Source organism: Taudactylus pleione, unplaced genomic scaffold (assembly GCF_031769625.1).
Source record: "Taudactylus pleione unplaced genomic scaffold, aTauple2 ptg000479l, whole genome shotgun sequence".
NCBI classification, from domain to species: Eukaryota; Metazoa; Chordata; class Amphibia; order Anura; family Myobatrachidae; genus Taudactylus; species Taudactylus pleione.
The window spans coordinates 6,229,784-6,248,627 of NW_028284881.1; the positions used below are offsets into that span (position 1 = coordinate 6,229,784).

The window sequence follows — 18,844 nt, forward strand, 5'->3', positions numbered from 1 at the left end:
TTGGGTCTTTATTAAAATAGTTTTTTATAAAATACACCATTGCCATCATGAGAGCCTCGGCATTCACCAGGCGCGAGCTGATGGTGTTAACCGAGGTGATGGACAGGCGGATCACCAGCCAGCCTCCCCCCATCACCAATAGGGAAAAGCGCTCCGCATATGCGGAGGTACGTGGCCGCCTGCGTTCCTTCAGCTCACGCCACCAGATCGGCCAGCTGGAGCGCAGGTGGTCCGACCTGCAGCGGCGGACGCCCCGCTTGCTGGCATGCTTTCGCATGCAGATCGCGGAAAGTAAGTTTTGGTGACTGTGGTTTTCATGTTTAGCTTTGTGTCCCTAACTGCATGTGCATGTTTTCATGTATGGCCTATTTATTCTTTGTACTCATATCTGCATGTGCATGTTTTCATGTATGGCCTATTTATTCTTTGTACTCATATCTGCATGTGCATGTTTTCATGTATGGCCTATTTATTCTTTGTACTCATATCTGCATGTGCATGTTTACATATTTGTGGTGCCAAAAATTAGCGTTTAACAAGGTCAGGCTCAGAAAAAAACACAATTTGTTTCCCATCTTTTAGGGGCAGAGCGAAGACTACGGCGTCATCGCCGTCAAAGACGGCGCTCTCGGCCCCTCTCCCCAACCCCCAGCCAAACATCCACACCCCAAAATTCCCTAATTTCCCCCTCCTCCTCAGCCTGCACAGACCCTGTGGCTCATGTGTCGGGGCTCCTTCCCCTCCATCCCAATTCCCCCTCCCCTCCAACCACCCCTCTCGTAACTACCCCCTCCCCTGAATCCCAAATCACCCCTCCCACCTCGTTAGGGAATGTTGGCACCTCCGAGGAGGACGAGGGAGTTGCTTCTGGACCGGGCGTCATTTTGAACGGTATGTTTGCCTTTTTTTTTTTTTAAATGTTTGTATCTAATCCTGTGTCTGTGCCTTTTACTTTTTTTGGTTTGTCAGAATTTGGTGTAGATTTCTGTTTGTCTTTACCTTTTACTTCTGATTTCCCCATACACATATCCCACCTGTCAAAATCTGATGTTTTTTGGTGCAATTTTTTGGGTGTCCATTTTTGGGTCCTTGGATTTTTTGGGTTAAATGTGCTTTTGGTCACAATATTGTCATTTTTGGATAGCTTTGTTTGGCTTGTTTTTTCATTGGGTTTCATTAATTATGTATTAAGCCCCACACTTTTCTAACCCACAGAGGACCAGAGGCGTTTGGCGGACCTAGCTGGATGCGTCGAAAGGATGCGGGGCTACGTCATCGGGCTGCTGGTGGTCCTTGACCATATGTATGTGATCATCCTGTGTCCCTAATTTTTTTTTTTTTTTTTTTAAATAGTTGTATTAATGAAAAATGTAAACTTAAAGTTCTGTCTCATTCCTTGTCTCCAAATCTTAGATTGTTTACACTGACATAAGTAGACTCTTCCAGCAAGTATTTGCAATTAATGTCACTAAGATTGTGTGTTGTATTTTTTAGGGAAACAGGCACATGAAACACCTAACAGTAACAATCTGCTTGGCCTTTTTTTGTGTGTGACAATTTATATATTACTACATTTTACATGTTCCAATTTGGGGGGCAACCTGCTTAGGCCGAGATTACAAAGCCTACTGATTGTACAGAATTTCTTTTAGTGTTGGTTTTGACCCAGAAAGCATATTTAAATTTAGATCAAATTGCGTCATTACAGGATTAACCCTTAATAAATTTTAACGTGGGTGAACCTGGTTACACTTGCTTGTAATGGTCAATAAAATTAGCAAAATTACACTCTGAAAACATTTATTCACAACATAACTAAAAAACCAAAGTGTTGACTCACAAACAATACACACAGTGAAAACAAAAAATACAACCCATCAAACACCATATGAAAAAAGTAATGAAAAATCAAGAACTGGTTGACGAAGGAGCATGCCAACATGATTCCACAAATGTTGCGTTGCAATATTGGTTCCAGAATATATATCCAATGTGTCCCCATGAAGGTTTTTTTTGGGTAGCAGGAAGTAGTCATCGTTTGAGTCCCAAAGATTATGAAGTCAAACAGAAGATGGGAAACAAAAAACAAATTAATTAGATGGTCTCCAAAAATCCTTACCACATTGTGTCAAAAAACTTTTTTGTTGCCAATAATTACCTAAAATATCTGGCCACCACATCATCGCGTATGGCCCCCCCACATACTGACCTCCGACCAACCTCGGGGGGGCCATCCTCAGGCAAGGCATCCTCTGGCTGCATTGGGACACCACTCATTATGGCGATGTTGTGAAATATCCCACACAGGACCACAATTTTCGAAACCATATCCGGCAAATACATGAGCTCGCCACCAGAGCGGTGGAGGCATCTGAATCGGCCTTTTAAAAGGCCGATACAGCGCTCCACCACTTGCCTGGTGGCTGTAAGTGTGGCATTAAAATTACTTTGTGGCCCTGGTGTGGGAGCCAAATAAGGAGTGAGCAGCCAGGGCGTGCAAGGGTAGCCACTGTCTCCTGTGAAAAAGAAGTGACAACATCAGGATCACTGTGTATCAAGCTTAACATTGTTATGTACTAAAGGTCTCCACTTACCCAGAAGCCACGCATCACCAGCTTGTAGGTTGTCTAATTTGTGCCATATCCCTGATTGCCGGATGACGAATGAGTCATGTGCACTTCCAGGTAATTTTGCATTCAGGGACAGGATCTGGAGGGAGGCATCACATACCACCATTACATTCAGTGAGTGATAGTGTTTCCGGTTGCGAAATATGGCCTCCAGCCGGGCTGGAGGCTGAAGTGGTATGTGAGTACCATCCACAACCCCTATGATGTGTGGGAAGCCAGCTATTTGGTAAAAATTGGCCTTGGCCACACTAAGGGCACCCATATCCAAAGGCATTTTAATAAAATGATGGAGGTGCTTGAAAAGGGCCTCCATCACTGCCCTCAGGATCCGGGAAAAGGAGGATTGTGAGATTCCCGCCACTATTCCCACCGTTGTTTGAAACGATCCTGAGGCACAGAAATGTAACACCGCCATAAATTGCGTAAGTGGTGGTATTGCTGTAGGACTGTCAATTTTCCGCTCAAGATCACGCTCTATTAATGAGAGAGTGTCTATGATGATTTGGGGCGGAAGACGGTAGCGTCTTAACACCTCATCATCGGGCATTCCAAAAAAGGTGACACGTGTTCGATATATCTGGGGCCTTGCACGCCTACGATGCCTACGCCTGGGACGAGATTGAGGTTGGTCGGATTCCGGGAGCATGGCCAGAACAATCCGACCAAGATCAACCTGAAATTGCAAGAATTGAATGTAAGGTTTTTTTGCCCAAAAATAATTGAAAAATTACTTAGCTTGACGATACAATCCAATGATGCTTACATGCCGGGGTATTGTCATGATTTCCCCAACCTATAAATAATAACAAATAAACAATGCAACAATTTAGGGTGGGCATTTAGGAATCTAAATTGGGTGCAAGACAAAACAGAAAAGGGGAGAAACACACATTTGGGCAAAGAGCAAAACGACAGTGCGCAGACTACCTCAATTTGGGCCCAAATGTTTCAAAAAAATGCTAAAGGGAAATCACAAGCAATTTCACGGTACAAAATAAGCAGATAAAAATGCGCTAATTAATTCGCAAATACAAGGCAAAAATACGCAGATAAAAATGCGCTAATTAATTCGCAAAAACAAGGCAAAAATACGCAGATAAAAATGCGCTAATTAATTTGCAAATACAAGGCAAAAAATACGCAGATAAAAAAAAGCAAATTAGTTCATACATTTCGGAATCACAAAACCAAAGTTTAAAAGTGTAAGGTCAAACAAAGTTGCGTAAAAAAAAACATGACCATTTAATAAACAAGTGAAAATATAAACTTACCAATAGAGGATATATAAGTCACCGAATAAAAAGGTCGTTGGGGCAGAGCCAAAAGAAACCTAACAAAGGAGAATTTTAAAGAAATTAACGAGCCAAACTTCACAAAAAGGAGACACAAAGTGAACAAAAGTAAGACGGGCAAAAACTTACCAAAAAAAACCACGACAAAGAAAACAACCACAGCAAAAAAAGCGAACGGAAAATAAAACTCCAAAAAGACAAACCAAAAACCACTCCAATCAACGCCAAATCCAAATCCCGCCAACAATCCACTCTGACCAACGTAAACCTCCAACAACCAACAACCGCCACCTCGACTCGAGACGCCCCAAGCCATAAATAGTGTTTATTTTCCCGCACAAATTAAGGAGGGATCATAGGAACGCACAATGAATGATGCAGATGAAAAATAAGGACGCATGTATAAATACGTCACGACCCAAAAAAACGTTCTGGTGTATTTCTTGTTGGGAGATAAGAAATGGCTACAGACCAGGGAAACAATGGCCAAGAGTCTGCTGGTAAGTATTTCATGCATTTCCAAACAAGGATTATTTTGAAACATAATATAGTGCAAGTTGTCAAGCTTAAATTTCTCAACGTTTAAACAAATAGGTGAGGAGGATGACATGGAAGAGGCTGCTGGGCCCAGTATTCCGGCCAAAGCAGGGAAAAAGAAAAGGCAGCCACAATTCACAAGAAAGGAGATGGAGGTTTTGGTTCAGAATTGTGTGGATATCCTGCCACAGGCAGACAGGAATATGGGTGCAAGCCAGAAGTGGAGAATATGGGAGGAGGTAGCCAGTGCTGTCAATAGGGTGGGTGATTTTGTCCGTCTAGCCTGGGATGTCAAACGGCGGTAAGTAAAAACTTGACCCCCCTAAAGCCAAAACCCCCCCAAAAAACGGAATAATGGTTCCTTTTTCACCCACAGGGAGCGACTTCAAATATCGCCTGAAACAAAAAATGGCGGACAGGTGGGGGTCCCACCCCTGTGTCATTGGAGTTGAATGATTTAGAAGAGCTGGCACAGGGGTGTGTGCAGCCTGTGGAGGTGTTTGGCGTGTCCAACATGGATACGGACTTGCCAGACTTTGCGGCTCCTCATGTTGTCCCAGGTAAATATTGTGATGTCACCAACTCTGAAATGTTATTGTGCCAATATGTAGATTCTAATGTGACTCTTTTTTCATTTTTCAAACAGAGACACAGGCGGATGAGTCTGCTCCAGAGGGGAGCCTTGGCCGCAGAATTTCTGCTGGCTCTGCAGGGGAGGAACCAGTACATCCGGCTGAGGACCCTGCAGAAGTCAGTCCAGGGCAATCCCCCTCGCAGGCAGTGTCCCTCCTCACAGAACTCAATTTTAAATCGGATTTTCATACGGAGATTCTGCAGTGGATGGACGCCAGTCTGGTACGGGTGGCTGAGGCCCTGGAGCAAAATGCTGCGGCCAACGTGACCATTGGTCAGGCCCTGGCGGAAAATACCAGGGCAAACATCCGCATCACCAATGCCCTGGAGCAGCTTGTTCGCCAGCACATGGTGGAGCCGACCTCCCTTCCTGCCGGAACATCAGGATCCTCCACCTCTGGCACAACATCAGCCAATCCTCAAAATGTGCCTAGCCCTGTGCCTAGTCCAGAGGCCACAACATCTGCCTCTGGACAGGCCAGCCCGATGACATCCCGAACCCGGTCTGGCGCCCTCCCTCCCCCAGCCAAACGGGGGAAAAAGCGATGACAGCACTGGCTACTTTTCCCACACTCCTTCTGTGCTTGCCCCATATTCCTTTCTGGCCAAAACTTCCCTCTCCTTTCTTGTGAATTGTTTTAAATTTTTTGATTTAAGTTTCCATACCTTTTATGTTTGCACAAATTATATTTTTTTTTTAGGAATAACACTGCCAAAAATGTTTGGGCCAAAAATGTGCCAGAAATTGATTTTAATTTCCAATAAATTGAGAAAAAATGTTCGACATTGTATTCTGACATTATTTTAGAAATGGTTTACATTTAATCCTGGCCCACAAGGCAAAAACGAGCACCCAAAAAATTAAAAGTTGAAAAAAAAACAAAGGGCACTTTAAGGAACACTTTAAAATTTACATAAGGATGCAAATTCGCCCGACTAATTAAAAATGGAAAAATACACACAAACATGATGACATTATTGTTACAATAGCACAAAAACCAAATATCAACACAAAAAAACAGACCAACAAATGTACGCGAATTGATTGTGTAAACCTGAAATTAGCAGCTATGATTTCCACCTGCGTACGGTTTTGTGCTAACCAAAAAAACACATTACAAGCTGGTTTTCAATACAAAACTGATTGTTTTTCTTACAAGCCGTGATTAATCGATGAAACATCGTGGAGGGCCGGGACGGAGGAGAAGGCCATCGCCAATGTGGTCGAGTAATCCAGACCCCAAGCTGTGCGAGCAGTTTGAACGGAAAGAGTATCATCCAGTGACGTATGACTTGGTACGAACACATTTGACGTTCGCATCAGATAATGTATGTAGACCCAAAAAACGCCTCGCCACGCCTGCGTTTTTCCATCTCCACCCCCGTCAACGCCCAAAACGCCCTGTTCTGTCAATCACATTTGACATGTCACTTCCTGTACGCAATTTGACGAACGAGACAAAAAAAACTTGCAATATGCCGTACGCACATGCGCAGTGTTACACCGACACATGCGCGCTTTCTCAACATCGGAACGCAACGTGCGTACTGCTGTTAACGAACGGCTCTGAATGAGGGCCTAAGACATAGCTACACATGAGAGTCCTTGCTGGAAAGAGCTGCACCTTTCCATCACTGCTCCCTTCCCACATTTCAATGTTTGGAGCATTCCTTACTGAACTATTAAGCAAGGATATTTGTGTGAAAATCAGAAACACTTTACAGAATATTCTTTGATAACCGCTCAGGATAATATGGCTCATTCAACAGAAACTGAATGATGACTGTACAAATATCAATTACTGTTAATAACCATAATTTATACAACACCAACATATTCCACAATGCTATAGAATAGGGAAAGGTGTAAACCACATACAGTAGGAATTGTACATTGGAGAAAAGATAACAGGGCATTGCTTGCTAAAGCTAACAATCTAACAGACTGTACTCAGCTCAAAAGTAAAAGAAACCTTCATTTAGATTATTACCACAATGGATAATGAATCATTGTATATTGTAATATTTATATTATATTCAGACAGACAAAGGATGGTCAGAGGATGAAATCAGTTTAGCAGCTGAAAAGCGAGAACTCGAGCAGCTGTGTAAACCAGGCATGTCAAACTCAAAATACCAACTGGTCCAAATATTCAAAGTCTAGAGTGTGTGGGCCGCAACAAAAACAAAAAATGTCTTATATGCAATTTTGAAATGTTTATTATTAATAATAACCAATGCAGTGCCCCCTGTAGAAGTGCCCCTTATGCAATTCCCCCCTGTATTAGAGCCCCTTTTGCAATTCCCCCTGAATTTGTTCCCATTATGCAATGCCCCTTATGCAGTGCCCTAGTAATGCCGCTTATGTTGTGCCCCCAGTAATGCCCCATATGCAGAGCCCCCAGTAATGCCCCATATGCAGAGCTCCCAGTAATGCTCCTTATGCAGAGCCCCCAGTAATGCCCCTTATATTGTTCCCCCAGTAATGCCCCTTATGCAGAGCCCCCAGTAATGTCCTTAGTAGTGCCCCTTATGCAGAGCCCCTTATGTTGTGCCCCAGTAATGTCCCTTATGCTGTGTCCCCCTCTCCCAGTACAGAAAAGGCCCCACTCACCTGTCTGTGCAGTACTTACCTTTCTTCACGATGGCCGCTGGGCGCCGCTCCAGTCCACACCGTCCCACGTAGACGCTGCCACTGACTGGATCTAATTAGATCCAGAGCGGCAGGCACAGGCTCTGCTCATCGCGAGTGACATCACCCGCGCGCTGCATCACTGGGAAAGCTGGCCTTTGAAGTGATCAGAGGCTTCTGATCATTTCAGAGACCAGCGTTGCCAGCTTGTAAAGTAAACACTGCCCGATCGGAGCTGAGCTCATGGCAGGGGTGTGGGCCACATATTATATATATATGTGGGCCCACACTCTCGGGCCGCATAAAATGTTTATTCGGGCCGCATGTTTGACATGCCTGGTGTATACCAATGACTTGTAGTGGGTATTGTGTTTTTATACACAGAAGAGAACAGCCACCCTCTCTGTAATCTACTCTCACCTTTAGCCAGTTTGTAGGGTGATGGAAGAAGGACACCTCCCATATCAAAAATGACTGCCTTATATGCACAGCTTGCAGTGTGGCTCCATCTTATTGAACTCCGCTGTGCAAACAGGCAGTGTCTCCAAACTGAAGACGCTTTGGAAGGTCTTAAATATGAAGCTTGAAAAACTCTGGTTATCAGCATTGTCACCTAGAAAAAAAATTATACTCGTAGTTTAGTAATCATATTATTTGGAAGAAACTAATACATACAACGTAACAATCTATCAATCTGCCAGTGCAGATGTAAGCATCTGGCAATGAAATTATTTGATGTTTTAGATTTGTAAACGTTTTATAAAGATGCTATTAGCCCTATGGTGCAATGACTTCTGACAGACATTTTGTCTAAGCTTTAGAAAAGTTTTGTATGCTTCTAAAATTCCAGTATATACTGCACCTAAATACTTCCACACAGACTTATACAATAAACACGCCAACATTAATATATGCATTTTTTTAATACACTGTGTGCCAGTGGCGTGATTGGCCAGATCACATGGTAAATAAACAATGTATACAATGGGGGTGATATAATTTGTCATCTCTTCTGGATATCTTATAAATGGGGGTTTGCCCAAGAAGTGTATATGAATAGGTCAACCAGCCTTGTGATAACAGAGTCCTGGTTAAACTATACAACGGGGTCTTAAATGCAGAGGATCACTTGGTTAATCTCTTGCAATAATATCCATAAATATATTAAAAAAAACAGAACCTCACAATTAAGACACTGATCAGTTCATATATTTACCAGTAATGTTTGGCATATAAAGAACAAGGATCTTATGACCTGATGCTCGCATGTAATAGTTTGTCCTTAGGGAAATCTGAAAAAAAAAAAAAAAATGCTCTCCTTAAAATCTCTGGTTAAAGAGAACTGTGGAGGAAAGACTCATAAACCCTCATTTGCAATTACCCAGAACTAACATTTAAGGAGGGGGAGGATTCAAAAGATAATCACTTCCATAAGTTACTGTATTTCTCCTTTTAATTTAAAGAGTAACGATTTGTCACAATATCTTTTTATGTCATCTGTATTTTTTTATTTATTTTGTATATCCATTTGGCATATTTTCTCATATTAAACATAATTTAATACGTTTATGCGTTCTAATTAGTTCATCTACCACATTACAGAGCTTAATTAGGATGTGTCATTTGGGTTTTATGATAATTCTGAACATTTATTTGTGATATATAAGTGAGCATTGAAGGCGTCCTGGGTAAAGCTGGCCATACACCTAAAGATTATCTTTCCAACCAGCCAACTAGTTATTTATGTATTAACAGTTGCTTATATAGGATTTGGTAAAGGATGCTGGCATCCCGACAAGGTTGCAATACTGAAAATGGCCGGTAAGTACCCTAACCCAACGCCTACCTCTAAACTGAACTATCCCTCCCCGTATCCTAAACCTAACCCTCCCCCTAGCCCCACTACTTATAGTCGGGATGCCGTCACCGGGATTCTGACGTGTGGGGATTCCAGTGCCGGTATCCCGACGCAGGAATTTCAACTACCTCCCCTTATATAGCGCGTTCACCGGCAGTGGCAACTAAAAGAGCACAGTAACACCTGCATGTTCTGCTAATTCAGTGCTACATCTGCATTTAGCAACATTTCAGCTTCTACAGATGTAGTTTATACCAGCAGGAAGCAGCAAGTTACAACAGCCGCACAATAACCATCACCTTAATCCACAGTGGTCGCTCTGAAAATTCTATGTGAGCGTATGTTGGATACATAATTTCACAAGCAGTATCACCTCTAATCATCTCATCTAATTTGTTATGGGACTACTTTAACTCATGCCGGAATTACACTGGTAATGGGACTTTCCATACAAGTTGTGGATAAGTCAGGTAAAAAGTGCAACATTTAATGAGCAGAGACTTATCACCATCTAACTTAGGTGTATGCAGTATTTACTGAGTGTTAATCATTAATGTCTATTGTTATTATACCATTGTGTTTTGTTTGATTATATATTTATTGTTATGTATTAAATGCTATTAAGTCTCACGTATCTTGATTTTTGTGTCTCTGCCATGACAGATTCATCATTTATATTAGCGCAGTGCCATTTATTATTAGGAATTATTTTAATGCTTGTGGATACAACAGAAATAAAAAAAAAAAACACATTGATAAACACTAGTTGCATTTGTTTAAAATCCACTACCTATTGGTAAGGACTCTTGCAGTACTTATTTTTGAAAAGAGATGGACGCCAATGCGATCGTAGCTGCGTTTTCATACACAATGCAGCTGCGAAAACATGCTATTGTCTGCAAAGATCACCTGAGCATAAATACACTCATTGCTGCCTATTTACTTAAGTGCGACAACGCATACCTGTGTAAATATGGATACCATGGACGGTCATCTTGTCCTTGCAGCAGGTCTGACCAGCCGCAGCCTTGGGAGCTCTTCTGACACGCAGAGCTATGTATGCAATCACAGTGGCTAATTATGCACACCTATGTAACAGCGTTCAAACGGACAGACACGCTTGCATTTTTCCAACCACTCCCCATCACCACCCCCAAATGCTGACAACCAGTCACTCACTCTGCAATGGATTCCTCTGTGCATCCATAGTCGCAATGCAATCACTGCGCACGCGGTGTGGCTTATGCGCAATGGCTAACAATAGCTCAATCTGCGTGAAAATCACATTAGTGTCCATCTCTGAATCAGGCCCACTGTCCCATTGTGGTTTCTAAAGGGATGATATCAGGAAGTTCACTGCAAGACCAACTACTTCATCAATGCTTTCCAGCCCTCATCCTAACTTGCTGCTACATGCTCCCTCCTCCCTATCTGTATCATGCTTGTCTGTCTACCCCTCCCCTTGAGAATGTAAGCTCTTGCGAGCAGGGCCCTCTACCCTCTTGTGCTTCTCCTTACTTTATTTTCATCTACTTCTTACTCACCACTAGGACAACTAACACTTGGTTGCTTATGCTCTGTTGCTTATTTGGGTGTTATGGCCACCTATGTATATTATCCATGTCTTTGTCCTGCATTGTATTGTATTGTACTGTAAGTCACTTTTTTGGTTATGTGCTTTGTAATGCGCTGCAGAACACTTGTGGTGCCATATAAACGATAATAATAACCAGTTGATGTTCAAAAGTCTCTTATGAGCACTAAATGGCCTCGTTGCTGCTTTCATGGTTAGAAAAGGAAGAGGGTAAAAGCCGGAAACATAGTAAATGCATTGAAAAAGCCGGAACTCCATAGTGTATTAGAAAAGCCGGAAATCATATTACATGTATTGAAATAGCCGGAAATCCAGAGTAAATGTATTAGAAAAGCCGGAAATCCAGAGTAAATGTATTAGAAAAGCCGGAAATCCATAGTACATGTATTAGAAAAGCCGGAAATCCATAGTAGATGTATTAGAAAAGCCGGAAATCCATAGAAAATTTATTACAAAAGCCGGAAATCCATAGAAAATTTATTACAAAAGCCGGAAATCCAGAGTAAATGTATTAGAACAGCCGGAAATCCATAGTAAATGTATTAGAAAAGCTGGAAATCCATAGAAAATGTATTAGAAAAGACAGAAATCCATAGTAAATGTATTATTGCCGTCTTTTTCAATACATTTACTATAATTTCCAGCTTTTTTAATGCACTTTACTATGATTTTCGGCTTTTTCAATACATGTAATATGATTTCCAGCTTTACTAATACATTTGCTATGATTTCTGGCTTTTCTCATACATTTTCGATGATTTCCAGTTTTTTCAATACATGTAATATGATTTCCGGCTTTTCTAATACATTTACTACGGATTTCCGGCTTTTTCAATACACTTTACATTGTTTCTGGCTTTTTCAATGCAGTTACTATGTTTCTGGCTTTTACCCACACCTGTTAGAAAATGAGGTATAGATTTCAGCAACCATGAGCCTGCAAAGTATACTGGAGTCACTCCTCAGCCCTCGTACAGAGCTCACGGGCCACAGCGAGGTTGAAACACACTCCCTGTATGGTATGCCATGGTATCTGACCATAACTTTGTTCAGGTTTACATTTTCCATAGAAAATTTAGAAATTAGTATCAAATAAATATATTCCCCACTCCTGCCCTGTTGTGACAATTTGCATTGTTGTTCACACAGAGAGGAAAGTGTCAAACTCCAACTCACCAGGTCACTGGGAGAAGCGCCGCGGTTGTAAGCAATAACGTCATTGGGCGCTGCTGCAGCTGCTGGAACCCTGACCAGAGGCGCAAGTGCTAGAGACTAAACAGCAACCTGCGCGGTGACGTGACCATTCAGGAGGAGGACATCATTGTGACTACCACCATTTAGCATCCTGTAAACCCACTGCAGCCTGTTAGCTCTGATACTCGGTACTCAGGGTGCAGGTGAGAGAGGAAAAGTCAATTTATTGTAGAGATTAGATTAAAAAGTGAATACGTATAAACTAATAAAGTACAATATGGTGTAATAAATAAACTGCACAGTTGTGCCTGTAGCCATGGACCATCATTGTTACATAAACGGTATAGATTAGCTGCCAACAGTAACACACGTGACGCTGTATTAAATATGCATGGCCATGTCTTTGTTTTCCACACTTAACATGTCCGCTGCTGCGCTCAGTATCGTCATCGCTGGCAACCAATGAAATGTCTGAAGAAGAGGCACGGGGTCAAAATCCCGGAAGTGCAGCAACATTGACATCGTCGTCGGTTAAAGTCGCCTCAGTCACTGCTGGTGTTCGGTGCCGTTCCTTTCCCCCTGAAGCCCGTCTCCCGGTCACATCGCATTCTCTGGCCCGATCCCCGCCGGTATCTGTGTGCGCCCCCTGCCTGACCAAACATATGAGTGTTTCACTGGTTGTCATCCGGCTGGAGCTTGCGGAGCACTCTCCCCTACCAGTGGGCTTCCAATACCGTGCCGGTGAGTGAGCACACAAGACCCTACTCCCCGGTGCCCACTGATGCCAGGTGTGCATCATATCACCAGTATTCCGCCCTGCCATGGCATCTTCCCCAGATTACATGCACATAGGGTCACTTGTTTACACACTCTCACGGGTGGCTTTGGCAGTGCCACATAATGGTACAAGAACATCTTACCCTGTGGCAGTGCAGCATAAAGTGCCACATAATGGTGCAATGACAGCCCACACACTTTGGCAGTGCCACCTGATGGTACAGTGACAGGTCACACTGCTATCTAGTGGGACACAATAATTCTATTAGAACTTTCTTTTTAAATATATTATTTTACCTGTACAAATATAGGGTTAATATACGTCTGATGCTTAATATTCTGCCCTGTTTTAATGTAAGTGTTTACTATTGAATTCATATTTGTTTTTAGCATTTGCTTATGGCATGGCACATTACAGTTATTACTGAATTGTTACGGTAGAGTGTTTGAGAACACACTAAAGTAAAATCATGTTTTGCACATCGCCTTGATTAAATGTGGCTCATGGCAGATCAAGTAATTGCTTCTTGCCATTTGTCAAAGAGATGCTTGGCATATTTAGGTTCCAATGGAGGATGTCATTAGTCAGGCCTCATATTGTGATGTTGACAGTTCCATTAGGAGATGAAATGACATTATCCAGTCTGTGTTCAGCAATGGGAAGATCCATGATGTAATGTCAGCATTTGACAATTTTATGTCTCTTTGTGTTAAATCATATGCAGGTAACAAATAGATTTTATTGTGTCACTGATTTGCTTTCAAATTGTTGCACCTTTTCGGATGCTGTTTGACATTGCTTAGTCTGCCACAGTAGTATTTACCCATTGCAGCATACCTTGCAGCACAATATTTTCTTGAGAACAAATGCCTGGCTACAGATATGATAGAGAAGAGCTCTGTATCAATTCACCTAGGGTGATTCTGATGCATTGCAGCTTGTTAAGATCTCTGCATTCATTTTCTGTTGAACTATATAGTACTGTAAACATGCTTTGATGTGTTATGTTTGTTATTAGTACATTGTATTGCATGCATAATGTATATCGTGTTGTATTGTCTCATTTGGGCATTTAGTTGGAATGAAATAGTGTGGTTGGTATGCATTGTCAGCCACTGCCTTGCTGAGTAACTGGAGCGAGTGAAAGAATATTTGCAAAACACATATTTAATTTATTGTATAATGATGTCATGTGGCTCATTAGCTGAACTCTGATGAGGCTCTAGAAAAGAGGGTCATTTATTTTAGTTTGTATCCTAAAAAGTTTAAGTGACTTAAGTTTTTATTAATGCTTAAGTTTTTAATGTGCTAAGTATATTATGCAATAAATGAGAACTAACCATATACACATTCACTTCATGTATGTAGTTACTATGTCGCCATTCAGAATGTCGACATGCAGCATGTCTAAATTCTGAATATATGAGGGTTAGGGTAGTTGGCCTCCCGGCGGTCAGAATCCTTGCTCCAGAATCCAGACTGCTGACATCCTGGCAGTCAGTGTTAGGCTACAGGAGGGAAGGGTTAGGGTTTGGCTGCAGGGTGGAGGGTTAAGGATAGGCTGAGGGGGGGGGGGGGGTCTAGGGTTATGGTTAGTCTGCGGAAAAGGTGGATTAGGGGGAGGGTTAGGGTTACTTACCTAATTCTGTCAGGATTCTGATTGTCGGGATGCGGCTGTTGGTATTCTGACCGTCGGCATCCCGACTCCCGGGATCCGGTACCTAACCCTATACCACACTCATGAAGCAGAATTAGATACTTTGTTCAGTATTATCCTGTCTTTGCACTGCAGCTTTATTTAAATAGACAGTCTAATTAAAGGTACAAATCCCTGTAAAAATGAGGTATGTTTCTGGTTACCTCCAAGACCATGCATACAGTTGCTCTTGTTTCCTTTGGATTTTAATTTAACACAGTGGCAGGAGAACTTGTAGGAAAAACGCTTTAGCTTTACTTAAAAAAGAAACTCCTAAACTTGCTGTTAAAAAAATAAAATAAAATGCTAAGGATTATCGTACAATTTAATATTGTTTAGTAAATAATGCTTATATTAGACAAAAATAGATACAAAAATATCCACTGATTTCATATTGAATCTGCAGTTTTCTAAAATGTCTTTTTCTTCTCTTTCTTTTCTTTCTTTCTTTCTTTCTTTCTTTCTTTCTTTTTCTTTTCTTTTCTTTTCTTTTTTTTTTTTTTTTAGTAGATCCTTATTTTATAATAAAGACTAACCACCATACATGGTTATATTACATACAAAACATTTTGAATTCTACAACTTATGAGTGAACATCTAAAAGGATATTTGAGTCAAGCAATCTTTTATTCTGCATGGAAAATAATCTAGAAACTCCTTGAGTTGGTGAGGCTTGTTATTGTCTGTTACAGGACAGAGTAAAAAGCTAATGAGCTTGGTTGGGGTAGAAATGCACAATAGACCATAGCCTAAGTTGTATAAAATTGCACATGTGTAACTTTTTTTTTTTTTATTAATGTTTTGGACTATACTTGTTTTGGAATGTTCATGTATCATTTTTATTTCTGTTTTACAATAGAGCTTCTATAACGTTCACCTTGAAAAGAGAAGTGTAGTCCCTCATTACAGAAGAGGAAACAATTTATTGCTCCTAATGGAACACTAGCATTCAGACAAAGATGCCTCTTTCTTATAAATAACTTATGGCAGACACTTTCAGATATGTAGCATTGCTGCCTTTCCATTTTTACAGGGACAATGTACTTTCTGTCATCAAAGTGCGAGCTGTGATTTATGATTGTTTGAGCCATCTCCTCAGCAGAATACCAACAACCAATTACTGTAACCTGCAGAGTTCTATGGTGGTTTAGCAAATTCACAGGGAGGTTTGTCCACAGCTACATGCGCTATTATCTGTCCTTCCTGTAAACCATAACACATTAACATTTCTGTTCCTGCCCAGCCACCGAGATGTCTGATGAGGAAATTAAAGAGAAGACGTTACGTACTTCAGCAGCCTACTTGGAAGGAAAGGCGCCAGTGGAAAAGACAGCAATTCTGCATCAACACATTGGCAGGAGGGAAATGACGGACATGATAATAGAAACCATAAGTCCAGGTGAACATTGTCATGCTGTCTGTTCTACATTTGCACACCATTTTACTTGCACATATTTGTATTTGACACAGATCCCCTGGGGGTATATTTACTAGAGTGCAGGTTTTTAGAAGTGGAGATGTTGCTCACAGCAACCAATCAGAATCTACTTATCATTTATCTAGCACCTTTTAGAAGATAATAGCTAAAATCCGATTGGTTGCTACGAGCAGCATCTCTACTTCTATAAACCTGCACTTTAGTAGATCCAGCCCCTGGTGTGTTTAGTGTTTCCCAACTGCAGTCCTAGCAGTACATGTTTTCCAAATCTTGCTGTACACAGGTGTATTTATTACTGATGGATTTTAAAAGACTCACAGGTAGTACTAATTATTTCACATGTGATTCTGTGAGGAGACCTGGAAAACATGCGCTGTTAGTTTCCTGTTCAGAAACACTGTATTAAATAGTAAGAGCCTGCTTTACCTGAAAGACTAAAGGAAAGCTAGTCTATGTTGACACATGAGAAAAGGTATTGTTTGAAAATAGAGATAATCTAGTAGTTGAAATCACCTTATTTAATTTTTTCTTATGTCTATTAGAGACCCAGGTGGGCCAAGCAGATGACTCGCAGGCAGCTTCTAACAAGGCCGCTCCTGACTCTCCATCAAAGCAGCTGCCGGAGCAGATCACTTTCTTCAGTGGGAATCCCTCAGTGGAAATAGTTCATGGCATTATGCATTTGTACAAAACAAAGTAAGACCTTTTGTTAGCACTTCAGTAAACTGCATTCTTTATTGTATAGTGCATTCTTTCTTTGTGGGACCACATCCTTTCACATTATCTTCAGAACCGTTCTGTGCTATCGGGAAGAGGCAGTGTGCACTGAGGAGATATTGGCTACGCCATTTTGGGAGGCGTTGTTATATCTCCTCTGCAAACTTGGCCCCCCAGAGAGGGCCGAGCTTGGAAACTTCATACCCGTCCACACCCTGCTCCCCCTCTCTTTTGTGAACTGCTCTGACTGTTACATAAAAGAAGTTCTATATGCCATCAATAAGTCTCAGCAGCCGCTATTTCTTGTGTGAATATTACCTACAATTTCAGTTTCTTTCAATGTGTGTTTAAGTCTATATTTATTGTTACTTTATTTTATACTGCTTGTGAATTAGCAATTTCAGAGATTTATAGGTCATTTCTGCGCAGCCAATATTCCTTTTGCTTTGTTTATAATTGGAGATCTTTTTACCGGGCATTAAAAGTACGTGAACTTATGACTCAATATCGGAATTCCAAATGTTTCTAAGTATAGCTGGATACACACTATGTAACACATTGTTCATTCAGCCAACGAGCGATATATTGCATAATGCATCTGTGTGTGTACAGAAGATATGTCTGTGAATAACATCGTTCACAGATCTATCTGATCAGCTCTGCAGCAGTGCCAATGAGAATATATCTAGTAGATCTATTCTTTCATCTGCATATATATGCAGGCGACCAGCCTATTAGGCGGCCGTTGGAGCTACCGACGGTGACATTACAACTGGGCATGCAGATGTAAATGCCCGCCCACTTGTGTTGTCTGCCCAGATATATAAAGCAGCTGAATGGTAAGTGTGTATAGCTTACCAAATTGGGGGCTGGGTTGGCGCGACGGGCTGTCTGCAGATGAATCTTTCAGGTGTGTATAAATTGATCTGAGCAGCTTCCATTTTGTGTATACTATTCTCTTACAGGATCACTGTGTATCCATTTCTTCCCATTGCTTCCGTTTTTTGGAGCAAACTTATGCTCCTTAATAAAGTGATCTCATTGGTGGGTATGTGCCAGCACAGACAGGAATTCTTATTTTTCAGGTGGTATAAAGGTTCTTTAAAGCAGAATCATAGCAACAAGCAATTATCTGTGAGGCTTGGAAGAGAAAAGAGGCTACTTGTGAGTGGATGAGCCAGCTATGTGATTTGTAATCCACTCCTGTGTCTCCATCTTCTGCACTGCTGCTGAGCCTTCTGGATTAAATAATTCAGTTTGGGTGGTATATCTTTTCCCTTTAGATAAAACCAGCCTAAATTTTTTATTTTTTTATTTAAAAGGAGCGTGACCTCCCCAATTTCCCTCACTTCATTTTGCACAGCACAGGAAAATATATCTGTTAGACAAGGTTTTATATTATCTCTCTATGCAGGCCAGGGCCAGAACTAGGGGTGTGCTAGCGGTGCCACTGCCCAGAGCCTAGGTGGCGGCACCATCGCATGGCACCAGCATTTGACTTACAGGGTGCCTGAAATGGCACTCTGCAGCCTAGCGGGTTGACCGCAGCATCCTTAGGATGCACCATGCGTACTTCTACCTGCTCGTCCCGGGCTCAAGTTCGTGGTGTGTGGCTGGCACTGGGCGGAATTTTACTCTGCTACGTCCCTGATGCAGGCTGTAATGAAACTTAAGATGTTATGTCTGTATATCCTTTACCGGAATCGGTATGTAATACCGCCGGCCGCATGGCTGGCAGTTCGAATCCCGGCAGCGTCAGGCCGACAGAGGAAGAGATCCCGGCAGCGGCAGCCCAACAGCCCTGGAAATCCCGACCGTCCCCAGGTAAGTACTAACTAACCCCCC

At 41.8% G+C, this 18,844-nt stretch overlaps 2 protein-coding genes across 5 annotated transcripts in view; one reads left to right on the plus strand and one right to left on the minus strand.

Annotated features, from left to right (window-relative positions):
- The window catches only part of ACAD10 (acyl-CoA dehydrogenase family member 10), an 81,926-nt gene extending 69,494 nt beyond the window's left edge, over window positions 1-12,432 (minus strand). For 2 of the 4 annotated variants that reach the window (XM_088449216.1, XM_088449219.1), the window contains exons 1-3: window positions 12,353-12,432; window positions 8,941-9,016; window positions 8,145-8,337 (exon numbers count right to left, since the gene is read on the minus strand). In XM_088449216.1, the coding sequence (XP_088305342.1) occupies window positions 8,145-8,331 (187 nt within the window). In that variant the 5' untranslated portion in view covers window positions 8,332-8,337; window positions 8,941-9,016; window positions 12,353-12,432. Of the gene's footprint in view, window positions 1-2,158; window positions 2,206-8,144; window positions 8,338-8,940; window positions 9,017-12,352 lie in introns of those variants that run through there. The other 2 variants (XM_088449217.1, XM_088449218.1) reach the window with 2 other exon arrangements.
- A 413-nt stretch (window positions 12,433-12,845) lies between these two features.
- BRAP (BRCA1 associated protein) overlaps window positions 12,846-18,844 on the plus strand; it is a 47,650-nt gene continuing 41,651 nt past the window's right edge. Inside the window, exons 1-3 of the mRNA XM_088449220.1 lie at window positions 12,846-13,111; window positions 16,088-16,243; window positions 16,825-16,978. Coding sequence (XP_088305346.1) covers window positions 13,033-13,111; window positions 16,088-16,243; window positions 16,825-16,978 — 389 coding nt within the window. The 5' untranslated portion in view covers window positions 12,846-13,032. The remainder of the gene's footprint in view (window positions 13,112-16,087; window positions 16,244-16,824; window positions 16,979-18,844) is intronic.